Below are 13,086 nucleotides of genomic sequence, written 5' to 3' on the forward strand. Positions count from 1 at the left end.
TTTGTTTAGATCAAGGGATTGTCTAATTTAGTTTTACTTATTTTCTATCCATATGTATATGATATGACCTTTTTTTTATTAAAAGGCTTTGTAGATAAATTTTTTTCAAAAGAAAAATTCAAAAGCTTGAAAAAAAAAGAGATTTAAAAAAAAAACCCTTGAACAGATTAGCAATAGTTTAATGTGGGTCCTTTACACACAAACACTGGGGAAGATAGAAGTTGTAGAGAAATTAAACAAATGTGTGTTGTCTTCATAGAAGAAAATGCAATAAATCTCCCTGTAAATAGTAGAAAATTACAAGTCTGGAGAGAATGAGGAATTCCAAAAGTGTCCACTATGGAATTGTTGGATCCACGGGTTGCCATTTTCCACAATTCCTTGGATCTTAGAATGATTGCCACAAATTAGAAGGTAACAAATGTAATCCTACTATTTCATATAGGAGAAAAAGTGAAAGCCAGGATCTATCAATAAACAGCTAAATCTGCAGATGCTGGAGACTAGTGCAGTGCACAAAAGTGTTGGAGAATCTCAGCAGGTTACAGCATCCAAAGAAAGTAAAAGACAGTCGATGTTTTGGGACAGAGGCCTTCTTCAGGAGTGCTAAAATCAATCAGCCATCTGACCAAAAAAGTTGGGGGAAGGGAAAGGGTAGGGGGAAGAGAAGGGGGAGAAACACAGGGTAACTTAAATGAGGTAATTGGTGGATGTAGGTGGGAGAGAAGAAGTAAGTTTATTGTCATCTGATTGTACAAGTACAACCTGATGACACAGCGTTCTCAGGTCCTCAGTACAAAACATGTAGAAACACCAGACATGACACACGTCCAGACATTTGGAGGACAAGAATTTCATGAACAAATTGCCTTTGGCCATTCAGCAATCTCAGACAATCTCAGTCCTCTTCAGACAATGATCCTGGTAGATAATCTTGATTTGGGGGGCAGGAGAGGGAGACTCCAGTGATCGTTTCTGCCACTCTTATGGTTCAGTGGATTGACTGCTGATCCATTTCTCTGCAGTAACCATATCACTCTGTGATGCAGCCAACCATGATAGAGCTCCTATAGAAGATTGACTTAATGGGGCCAGTAGCCTTGCCTGATTCAGTCTTCTTATTGACAAGTGAGGAGATGTTGATTATCCACAATAGGTCACTAGTTAAGTGAAATCCAAGGAACTTGGTACTCTCCACTCTCTTTACTGCAGAGTTGTTAATGTGCAGTTGAGGCTGGTCCTCCTGAAGTCCATAATCCTTCATCTTGTCCATGTTGAGATGCAGGTTGTTACTCCTACACCATTTCACATCGTAGTTCTAATGAGGCCAACTTGATGGCACTATTGGATCTGGTGATGTAGTCGTGGATCAGTAGTGTGAACTGGAGAGGCCTGAGCGTATAGCCCTGAGGTGTGTCAGTGAGAATGAAACTAAGAAGTGATAGGATAAGAAGGCAGAAAGATAGCTCTCTGATTGGAAAAGGAACTGGGTGGGGAGCTGGAGCAAGGGAGACAGGGATGAAGAAAAGAGAGAAACTGGAAAGGTATTAATGTGAACCAGAGAATTTGATATGGATGATGTCTGGTTGGAAACTGCTGAGATAATATAAGGTGTTGTTCGTCCAATTTGTGGGTGAACCCAACTTAACAGTACATGAGGCATAACCAGACATTTCAGTGTGGCAAAGGGGTGTGGAAGGTCCTTGGTGTAGCAGCTGACAGCAAAGGTTCTCAACGAAGCAATCTCCCAATCTGCATCCAATCTCTCCAATGTAGAGGAGGCTACCTTGGGAGCAGCAGATGCAATAAATGACCCCATACAGATTCACAGGTGAAGTGCTGCTTCACTTGGAAAAATTGTTTGTGTTCCCGAATTGTAATGAGGGAGGAGGAATAAGTCGAAGTGTAGCACTTCTTGCAGTCATATGCACCTTTCAGGTGGCAGCCCTAAAAGGCTGCTACAGCGTTAACTGATCCACCTGAAAGGGCCTATTCCTATCCAGAGGTGCCTCGTAGCATCTCCAGATCTGATGGAGGCAGGGCAATTGGTGCTACGGCGCCATAAATATGCGGCATAGCAATGGCTGTCTTCCCTACCCATAATCCTCCACGCAGGTGGAACAACTGTATTTCCTACAACAGTTTTAGCTGCATGGGGGATTATGGGTAGGGAAGACTTCCACTGCTGTGTCATGTTTTGACCTGCAGAGAGCAGCCCTGGTGCAAGAGCAGCCCTCTGGGCTATGACAGCCCCTGCCGACCTCCCCTCCCCAGTGGGGCAGGGGGAGCTGTCAGGTAGTGGGAATTGGGTCACGAGCGGATGGAGTCATCAGCCCACCCCTCAGGCAGCCACTTACAGCAGCTGCACACTCCACCAATGACCCCTCCTGGAGGAGAGTTGGTATTGGCGCCTTGAAGTCACTTATGCCGCATTCAGGTGAGCATGTCTTTAGCCGCAAGGGGGTAGATTATGCAGTTTTACAAGGGGGTATTCAGGCCACCTGAAAGGGCCTACAGTTGTAAACACCATTAAACCTTTACCAAAAAAGCATTTATTTTAGTGTTTGTAGTTTCATTTTAGCACATATGCTTTTTAAAATTGAAATATAGATGTGAATTTCCTGATCTACATTTTGTTTTCTTGTAGAAAAATTTATTATTTCCAACCTCTGACAACGTTTTACATGTGCTGTTAATATATAAATAACGCAGTTCATAGCTGAGAAAACTATTTTTAACCTTTTCCCAAAAAAGCATTTATTTCAATGTTTGCAGCAAGAGGATGATTGTTAGGAAGAGATGAGTGGATGAGGGAGTGATCCCTTCGGAAAGCAGGGAGGAGGGATCCCATTTGAAATTGTGAAAAATGATATGTTGAATGCAGAGGTGCTTCATAGGGATAGAAACAGGTTAAAATAAAATGGAATAGCTCTTTTTTTCATTTTGGTGCATGATTAAAAGATGTTGGTGTTTAGAGTGGTGCAAGCATCATTCAATGTGAACAAAAAGAAGTTAAAGATAAAGGACATGTTGACTTTTTGCAAGAGAATTAAAGGAGTAGGGATGTCTTGCTCCAATTACATCCTCTTTGTGGACTCTTCCATCTTCTTTATTGTATACTGAGATGGCTAATCAGGTGAATATGAAACCAGCACTTCCACACATAGGGCAAGCAATGTCCAGCATGATAGGTGGATGAGTGCATTGTTTGTTTCGTGGTCTGTTCTTCCTCCATTTGTGCAAAGACCTGTGTTCTCAAAGCATAGCCTTGAGGTTATTGATGCCATCTTGAGTGCTCCTTCCCTTTGAGTGGTATGGGTTAAAAATTCCCAGGGTCCAGTAACAAATGTTCTATGTAATTTTTCCATTACCTTGATGTATTTTGTAAGTAGTGTAATACCCCTTTTACACAGTGATCCCACTTAATTTGGCATGTGAATGGCCCTTGTTTAAAGCCCTGTCGGGTTGTTCACATTGAACCAAGAAAAGCCAGGTCAGTGCGACCTTTTACATAGCAACCCGGCATCCTGGAGCGAAAGGAGGCGGACCTGCAGCTTTATAGCATTGGTGTCCTGTGTGAGGTATAATATGCACGGTGGGCAGTGACCTTGTCACGACTTCGTTGCTGCCATTTCAAGTTTGAATCTCCTACTGGTAAGACATCAATGCGTCAAAGCTTTCGGCCATCCTGGACCCAGGAAGATGGGTAAGCCTTTTAGATAGGAGCCTATGTGAAACACATCAGCTCTAAATCTATCTACCTTAGCCAGTAATACACAGGATGAAAATGACCCACCTCCATCCCATGTTCGTTATGCTCACACAGGTAAGTGAAGTGGGTAAAAGGCAGTTAAAAGGTAGTCTTTTAATGGCTGTGTAAAAGGGGTACTCTTTGCAGACGATGCCGCTTTAGTTGCCCATTCAGAGCCACCTCTTCAGCGCTTGACGTCCTGCTTTGCGGAAACTGCCAAAATGTTTGGCCTGGAAGTCAGCCTGAAGAAAACTGAGGTCCTCCATCAGCCAGCTCCCCACCATGACTACCAGCCCCCCCACATCTCCATCGGGCACACAAAACTCAAAACGGTCAACCAGTTTACCTATCTCGGCTGCACCATTTCATCAGATGCAAGGATCGACAATGAGATAGACAACAGACTCGCCAAGGCAAATAGTGCCTTTGGAAGACTACACAAAAGAGTCTGGAAAAACAACCAACTGAAAAACCTCACAAAGATAAGCGTATACAGAGCCGTTGTCATACCCACACTCCTGTTCGGCTCCGAATCATGGGTCCTCTACCGGCACCACCTACGGCTCCTAGAACGCTTCCACCAGCGTTGTCTCCGCTCCATCCTCAACATCCATTGGAGTGCTTTCATCCCTAACGTCGAAGTACTCGAGATGGCAGAGGTCGACAGCATCGAGTCCACGCTGCTGAAGATCCAGCTGCGCTGGATGGGTCACGTCTCCAGAATGGAGGACCATCGCCTTCCCAAGATCCTGTTATATGGCGAGCTCTCCACTGGCCACCGTGACAGAGGTGCACCAAAGAAAAGGTACAAGGACTGTCTAAAGAAATTTCTTGGTGCCTGCCACATTGACCACCGCCAGTGGGCTGATAACGCCTCAAACCGTGCATCTTGGCGCCTCACAGTTTGGCGGGCAGCAACCTCCTTTGAAGAAGACCGCAGAGCCCACCTCACTGACAAAAGGCAAAGGAGGAAAAACCCAACACCCAACCCCAACCAACCAATTTTCCCCTGCAACCGCTGCAACCGTGTCTGCCTGTCCCGCATCGGACTTGTCAGCCACAAACGAGCCTGCAGCTGACGTGGACTTTTTACCCCCTCCATAAATCTTCGTCCGCGAAGCCAAGCCAAAGAAAAGGGGTACATCTCAGCAGCCTCAGAGGACAGGGATCACAACTGCCAATGGATGATGAGTTTTTATACCATTTTGATCTTCAAATCCCCTTTGTATCAAACAGTCCATATAAGCTATGGTGAATTTAATTATGAAAGTCCATTTTTGCAAAGAGGTGGCATTCCAAGTATGGAAAGCTTTCTTTGATTTTTCAGGATCTCACCATGAGTCTTTATTGTCAGAGGACATAGTAAAGCAGCAGGACCCTATGGTAGGGAACCTTTTGATTTTTTATGTATATCAAGTGCAAAGCCCATCTTCGGTAAAAAGCATTGATAATGGCTTCAAATTGGACCTTCTGAGCATTCCGCTCAATTACTGAGGTTTCTGTAACCTTGATTGCAGAGTGTCGATACTGTAGGTTTAACAAGTTCTCATTTACTCTGAAGATTAGCTCCACTCTTGCAGGAAATTTCTTGAAGATGAGATGACACGTTCCTGAAGAAAACTTGCTGAAAGTGTTGAGAAAATTAAAGCTTTATTTGAACCCATGATTTACTAAAAAAATTTCTGCTTTAGACCCATAGATTAATATCGCAGGTAAAAAATGTGGGCAGCCAACTTTGAGCAGGCCGTTCAATTGTCTTTTCAAATTGATGGTGTTGAAGGCTTTACTAAAGTTGACGATGGCCATGTATGGTGGCTGGTGCTGCTAAACATTTTTATTGGGATTGGTTAGTGAAGGGCTGTAAATGGATGGAATCCACACTATGATTTAAGGAGCTGCTGTTTGAGTTTTGAGATTTCTAATGGACCTCTGATTTCAGGTATATTTAAAATTGATTCTTTTTCTTTTCAGAAAAGTGGAGCATCTAACAATGAATTCCTTATGCTTGCAATTAATTACTCATTCTCAAACCATTCCTGGTTCTTCTGGTTGTGAAGCCGAGAGTCTCTTCAAAAATAACAAATATGGTGGACAGCTGATAAACTGGAGACACTTTGCAATTGCAATACACATAGAGTAAACCTGATGAAGGGCCCAGGTCCAAAACATTGATTAAACATCTGACATTTTTCACCAATACGTTGATCTTCTTTCCCCCACCCCCGCACCTCTCCTGTCTAAGATTACCTTTCATATTATCAGCAACTCGGTCAATCTTCATGCCATATGTGAACATGCACATCATTATCTGAGTCATTTGCATCATTTGCATATATTCCAAACAAGGGTCTCAGCACCAGTCATTTTGGGACACCATTAGTCAAAGTCATCCAATCTCAAAACCATCCTCCAACATTCCTCTTTCTTCCCATTTGAATTCAGTTTGCCAACTTGCTTTGGATCTCATAGGCTCTAATTATTTGAACATGTGTGGGACCTTATTAAAATCCTTATAGAAGTTCATGTAAATCACATCTTCTGCCCTGCCTTTATTGATGCACTTTGTTACATCTTCAAAGAATTCTATCAAATTGGGCAGACAGGATCCAGACCATTGATGGATTCTTCCTTTTGATACAAAGGTTTGCTTGATTACCTTGCATTAGTCCTCACTGCTGCAGCTAATCTGTGTTTGTAGAGATAAAGAAATTGAGGATACTTCTTCAGTTTAGAAGAATGACTGATAGGATGATGCTAAAGGGCTTTACTTGTGTAGCTGGAGCATTGAAAATTGGAGGATAGCATCACATTTTTTTTTTACATGCAGAAGTTGGTAATTTTTTAAAATTCTCAACCCAAGAGTGCTGAGAATGCTTAATTATTGAGTATATTTCAAGATTGGCACTGAGAATTTTTGTTAGAGCATCTGAAGATCTGGTAGTAAGGGGAGGGGACCAACTGACTTTAATGAGCGCAGAAGTAGATTGAATCAATGGTAAGGTTTTTTCTGAGACCATGTGGTCAACACCAGCTTCTGATTCTTGTTCTTAAACCTATTTGTATTGTTGGAATAAGATCTGAATTTATAAATGGTATCAGTAGCTGAAAACATTTTGGTTGGGGGGAGGGGGAAATATCAGACACTGGATAGCAGTTACTTAATGAATAGATGACACTGAAATCAAGAGAATGAAGGGATTAAATTTGCTCAAATTAATAGATTATTTAAACTGAATAACTAGAGAATTCTGTGAGAAATCACTTGCATTACTTTGAATTAGGTGTAAGAGGGGTGGACTTGTCAACATATGTAATAGATTGACAGAATTTGCATTGAGTGTGAATGCAACACAGGATTTTATGAAAGAACATAAAATGTTCCTGCACGTGGAAGTCATTTTGCCGTGGATCAGTGATCTCAATTGTCTCAGCTGCCATGAATGTGTTTAATTATCTTCAGGATCAGAAAATAAATTCATTGTTTTATTTCTTTTTTTGTTCTTGCGCTGTTCATTAGGAGGTCAGATTACGTGCATCAGGATGGAATGGAATTCATAGTCCAATTGGTTTATCAGAAACTCAAAATTATTTACTGCCTTTCAATACACAAAAATGTTGTAGAAGTTCAGCAAGTCGTACAGCATTCCTTAGTAGCAAAGATGTGTAATCAACATTTAGGACCTGAGTCCTTTGTCAAGTTATGAGCGAAAAGCAGGCCTTAATAAAATGGTGCAAGAGGTGTAGGGGAGGAGCACAGGCCTGTAGGCAAGAGGTCAGAGGTGGACATGGGTGGGAGGGCAGAAGAGAAAAAAAAGGCAGTAATAGGAGGAGGGTATGGCTCTCTGACAGGGAAGGGAGTTGGGAGCTAGGAGAAAGTTTGGGGGAGGGGGTGAGGGAAGGAGAAGGACAATAAGAAACCAAAGAAATCTATGTAAATGCCATCTGGTTGGAGAGTGCCTGGGGGAATTTGGGATGTTGTTCCTCCAATTGGCAGTACAAGGCCATGGACGGACATGTCAGCGTGCAGTGAGGTGTGGAGCTGAAACTGTTCGTCACTCGGAGTTCCCCACTATTGCAGCTTCACTCTGTTCATCTATCACTTTCCAGCATTTTCCACTTCTGCCTTCCTATTCCTTTACCACCTATGACATCTTGCCTGTGGCTCCTCCCCCACCATTATATTCAGGTGCCTTTCTGCTTTTTGCTCATACCTTGAAGGGCTCAGGCCCAAAACGTTGGTTACATACCTTTGCTCATAAGGAATGTTGCGTGACTTTCTGAGGTTCTCCAGTGCTTTATGATTGTACAGTCATAGTGACTGCAGATTTATTTTTTAACTTTATTTATTGCTTTGCTGTCTTGTGATACTCAAATCTTTTTGCAGTTGAATTAATTCTTTTTGTTTTCAAGTTATTCCATTTGATGAATCTGGCCTGTATATTGTCATATTTCTCTCATGTTAAGCCAATTGGTGCCTTTTGAGATGATCAATGCATGTCACTCTCCTATTTCTTTCAATTACAAATGTAATTACTGATAAATGATGCTGAAGTGCTTTGATGTGCTTGATGCTGCACCTTCTTTCAAACGAAAGAACTCACAAAAAAACAATTTTATTAAAGAATACAAAGGCCAAATTCTCCCAATTCTAGTTAAGAATTTACTTGTATGGTGCTAATTCTCAACCTTCAAAACTGCATCTAATGCAGTAGATTTGAATTTGTTTGGTATAACTTTTTGTCTACTTTTGCTGGCATAATGTGGTAATTTATCACAGCTACCTTTCTCCAACAGTAAAGAGGTAAGTGACCATATGAAAAGGATAAGAAATGGATCGTGTGGATAACAGCAAAAGACTTCACCTCACCTTGGCTTTGATTAATCCTATAATTGAAACTCAGATGAACTTAAATAAGGTACCATATTTGACGGGATACAAGATCCACTTTTTTCCCCCAAAAATAGGCTCAAAAATATCACCCGGGTCATGTATGTGAAGTTGGAATTAGAGTGATAATGGTGAGTAATGCCAACACTGATAATTGTCACTGCATGGTTCTGAAATCAGGGAGGGAGGGATCCCCCACTGTCCACCCGGTATTGCTGCCTGTCCCCGGTATCAGGAGGGATCCCCACTGTCCACTCTGCATTCCGCGATGGTCACTGAGCAGGTCACTAGCTACTCGCCAAACTTCAAGAAGTCCACAGAAGTTTTGCGGTTGTCTAAGAAGTGGGCCCACAGCTCCGTGGGCCACCTTCCCTTGGGTGGCCCATGCTTTCAGGACCCATTCACTTCCTCTGGTAAGAAGGCTGACCACGGTGGTCCTCCACAGCAGCGCAAGAGGTGCAGGAGGAACCCGTTCGCCATCACCCACAGGTTGCTGGTGGTGGCCTTTAGCCCTGGGGCTGGGCAGCCTGCCAAGGAGAAGCCTCACAGCAAAATGAGTGAGGACAAAATTAAAAACATTCTGCATACCTGTAAATAAACTTTAAAAAAAAAAACCCCAATTTGTTAATATTCCCTGCTGAAATGGTGGGGAGGAGGGTTCTTGTATGCCGTCAAAGGATGCCTGCCTTGGAAGAATACAGTGAAACATGAAAGTGCAGACACTGATTGTCGTAAGAATACACAGAAATGCTAGAGTTGTACTTGCATTGCAACTCTATCTTTTGGATGTCTTCCTTCTCTCAGTACATTGGTCGTAATTAATTTAATTAAGAAGGATTACTTTCTCATTTCCTCCTCAATTTGCACTTTGATTTAACATAGATATTAATATTCCACAATACCAATACTCAAAACATTTCAACAGCATGATTTGATGTAGAAACAAAGCTCATTTTCTATAACAGCATGACTTCACTATAGAGAAGATCTATTTTATAGACCATTTATTGGAACAAACAGGTTCTATTGATTTTGTCCATCTCAGTAAATTATTAAGTCACATTTTTATCTTAAAAATTGAATCTTTAATTAAAAGTAAAATGTAAATGCTGTACCACAGAACAAGACAATAAAATCAATATTGAAAGACTTTCAGCATGTGACTTTGTAATATTAATTTGCTGGTGTGTTGGTGAAGTTCATCGGTGATTTTTAGAAAAAGAAATAAAATATTTATGCTCATCTCTGTTGCTTTTCCATTCATCATTTGTCAAAGTGGAAAATTTTAATTTTCATAGAACTATAGAACAAAACAGCTCAGAAACAGGCCTTTCTGGTTTGTGCCAAACGTTTTCTATCTAGTCCCACTGATGGGCACCCTGACTATAGCCCACCATACCTCTCCAATCCATGTACCTGTCCAAATTCTTCTTAAAAAAAATTTAAATTGAGCCTGCACTCACCACTTCAGCTGGCAGCTCGTTCCACGCTCCCCACCACTTGGTGTGAAGAATTTCCCCCTAATAGGGTGGCACAGGTAGTGTAGCGGTTAGCGCTACACTACACTGTTACAGCGCCAGTGATCGGGACTGGAGTTCCCATCCTATGCTGTGTGTAAGGAGTTTGTATGTTCTATCTTTGCCTGTAGTTTCCCTGGGGTTCCAGCTTCCACCCTTCAAAATGTACTGAGGGTTGAAGGTAATTTGGGTTACATGGACTCATGGGCCAAAATGGCCTGTTACTGTGCTGTATGTCTAAATTTTTTTTTAAATTTGTATTTAAAAAAATTAATTGTTCTTTCCAAACCTTTCCCCTTTCACCCTTAACCAATGTCCTCTGGTTTGTAGCTCGCCTCAGTGGAAAAAGATTTACTACCTTGAATACCTAGGGTCAAAGGCCTTTATAAAGTCCATGTAGACCACAGCCTTTCCTTTATAATCTTTTTTGGGAACCTCCTCAAAACATTTTCCCCAATATTAACTGGGGAACACTTAGCATCGATAGCTAACACAAGGCAGAATTTGTTGGCTGCATCTTGGAGGGATTGACTACTGAAGCAATAGAGGAACAGGTGTATAGAGAGATTATAGAAAGGTACAAAAGTAATGGTTATTGTCTGGAAGACACTCAATTTTCCCAATACTGAATTTGTGTGAGAGGCTCAGATGGGACAGAGTTTGTTAGATGCATCAGGAGGGATAGTCCACCCAAGTAAGGGGCATTTTGGGAATTGTGATCACAATTCCTCAAATATCAAGGCAGTTGTTAACAAGGATAAGAAGCCTGGACCTCATGGAAAAATACAAAATTGGGGAAGGACAAATGACAATACAGGTTGAGTACCCCTTATCCAAAATTCATGGGACCAGAAGTGTTTCAGATTTTGGATTTTGTTTTCTGATTTTGGAATAATGTGCTAAGAGTACCAAGCAGCACAGTAGCATGAACAGAATACCTGTATCAGCTGTTAAACAACAAACAATGGCAGGCTTTGTTTCCACCCACTGCTGTATTTTGATCAAAAGGTTACAATACACTTTTTTCAACGTTCTAATGTTGCACTCAAACATGGCATTTTAGGTGAAGATGAATTTAAGATTTTACGTGAAAATAATGTTTTGTACTTGATTCAGAACCATTTTGGCTATTTCACCATTGATCATTTTCAACAATATCTTTGTACTGTAGATAATTACCAAAAGACACTGAGTAATGTTGGTAACAAATTGGCACCGTGAGGTCAGGTGTGAAATTTTCCGCTTTCAGATTTTAGAGCATTTTGGATTTTCAGATAAGGGGTACTCAACCTATATAATTTTACAGGGGCTGGTTGAAATTAATTGGGGGCAGTTGTAACTGTTCACAACTGACATGTGGGAATTGTTCCAAGGACAGATGGCAAAGTCTGAGAACTTGGATGTCAAGAAAGGTTATAAATCCAGCCAAAAAGAAAGGAGAAGCAGGTGCAAAATATAGGAAGTTAAAATCAGACATGGCCTGTGGGTATAAAGATTGCAGGAAAAAGTTCAAAGTAGGCATGGAATGGAGGCCACAGAATATCCTTAGCGAGCAGAATTAGAGAGAATCTCAAAGCATTTTATACTTGCATTAGAAATGAGAGGATGACTAGGCAGATGACAGGACCACTCAAGGACCAAGGAGAAAAATTTGTGTTGGAATCAACAGAAGTAGGGTAGTACTAAATGAATATTTTGCATGAGTGTTCACCAGAGAAAAGGATATAAAGGATAATCTGGTCTGACACTGTTACTGATTTTGGACTCCTCATTCAAGGGAAACATTCTCCCTACATTCATCTTAAAAATAAACCTAAGAATTTATATTGGAAGTTTTGAGTTTTTAATTCACAATTGTTATTTTTATTTTGTGTTGAATTTCTCTCCCCTCCATTTTTTGTGAATAGATTAAACTTGTACCAGTCCAGTTTTGGCCCCTTGGTTATGAATGTACTTTGCCATTCTGGAAAGCCTTTTTCTATTTATGCCATTAAATTTGAATAATTATCCTTAACTAGTAGTCCTTTCCAAAGATTTAAATGCACAGTCAAGGTTGGTAGTGCAATGTATTATTGAGGGAGTGCTAAACATCTTGGGTTGCTTTGTTTTTAATGAAATTCTTTGGAGATTCATGAGAGAAAAAATAGGCCCATTGCATTTCTAGCAGTGCCTTAATCTCACTCCCAGAAAAAGTTGCTTTATCTCTGTTTCCCATGTTCTCACTTTTTATTTTCTTATTGTAACTATTCAATCCATTTTCTTTTTACTGAGTGGTATAAATCCTTGCGGCATTCAAAATTTTAAGTTCCCATTCGCTCGGACAATACTCCTTCCTCAACCAAAATCTCCAAAACAAATTAGATAGTCATTTATTTATTGCTGTTCCAGGACTTGTATGGACATTTCCTTTCATTGTGGTGCAGACTTCTTGCAAAAATAATTTATTACTTTTTAAAATGTTTTGAAATGCTTGTAATGATTTATAAAAGACATAAAATACTCATGCTCCTTTGTTCTTCAATATAATGTTTTTAACAATTAAAATAGAATGTGATAAATATTTTGGCAAATTGCTCATGCAATAAATAAATGTATAAAGGCAATAAAAGATATGAATTTCACCAGTATTTATCATTCAGGTACTTTTGATAGATTTTGAAACAAATGTTTTAATTTTATTCTAAGTGATGGAAGATTACTACAACCTGCTCAAGTGTGTGACATACTTAAGGCAGTTATAATGGTGATCTGCTTTGTTATGATGCACTATGTGGATTATTCAATGATGTATCATCTAATTAGAGGACAATCTGTCATCAAACTCTACATCATCTACAATATGTTAGAGGTATGTAACATCTATATGTAACATCTTTCCCAAGATAGATTATTATAATTTGTTTTATTTAACACCTTAGCTTTTACACATA

The 13,086-nt window shown here is 40.5% G+C and overlaps 1 protein-coding gene across 5 annotated transcripts in view; it reads left to right on the top strand.

Moving 5' to 3' along the window:
- Positions 1-13,086, top strand: part of LOC138757563 (transmembrane anterior posterior transformation protein 1-like) — a 142,958-nt gene that overhangs the window by 54,491 nt on the left and 75,381 nt on the right. For all 5 annotated transcript variants that reach the window (XM_069925121.1, XM_069925124.1, XM_069925122.1 and 2 more), the window contains one exon: positions 12,842-13,004. In XM_069925121.1, the coding sequence (XP_069781222.1) occupies positions 12,842-13,004 (163 nt within the window). The remainder of the gene's footprint in view (positions 1-12,841; positions 13,005-13,086) is intronic.

This window comes from Narcine bancroftii, chromosome 3 (genome assembly GCF_036971445.1).
Source record: "Narcine bancroftii isolate sNarBan1 chromosome 3, sNarBan1.hap1, whole genome shotgun sequence".
In the NCBI taxonomy this organism is placed as follows: Eukaryota; Metazoa; Chordata; class Chondrichthyes; order Torpediniformes; family Narcinidae; genus Narcine; species Narcine bancroftii.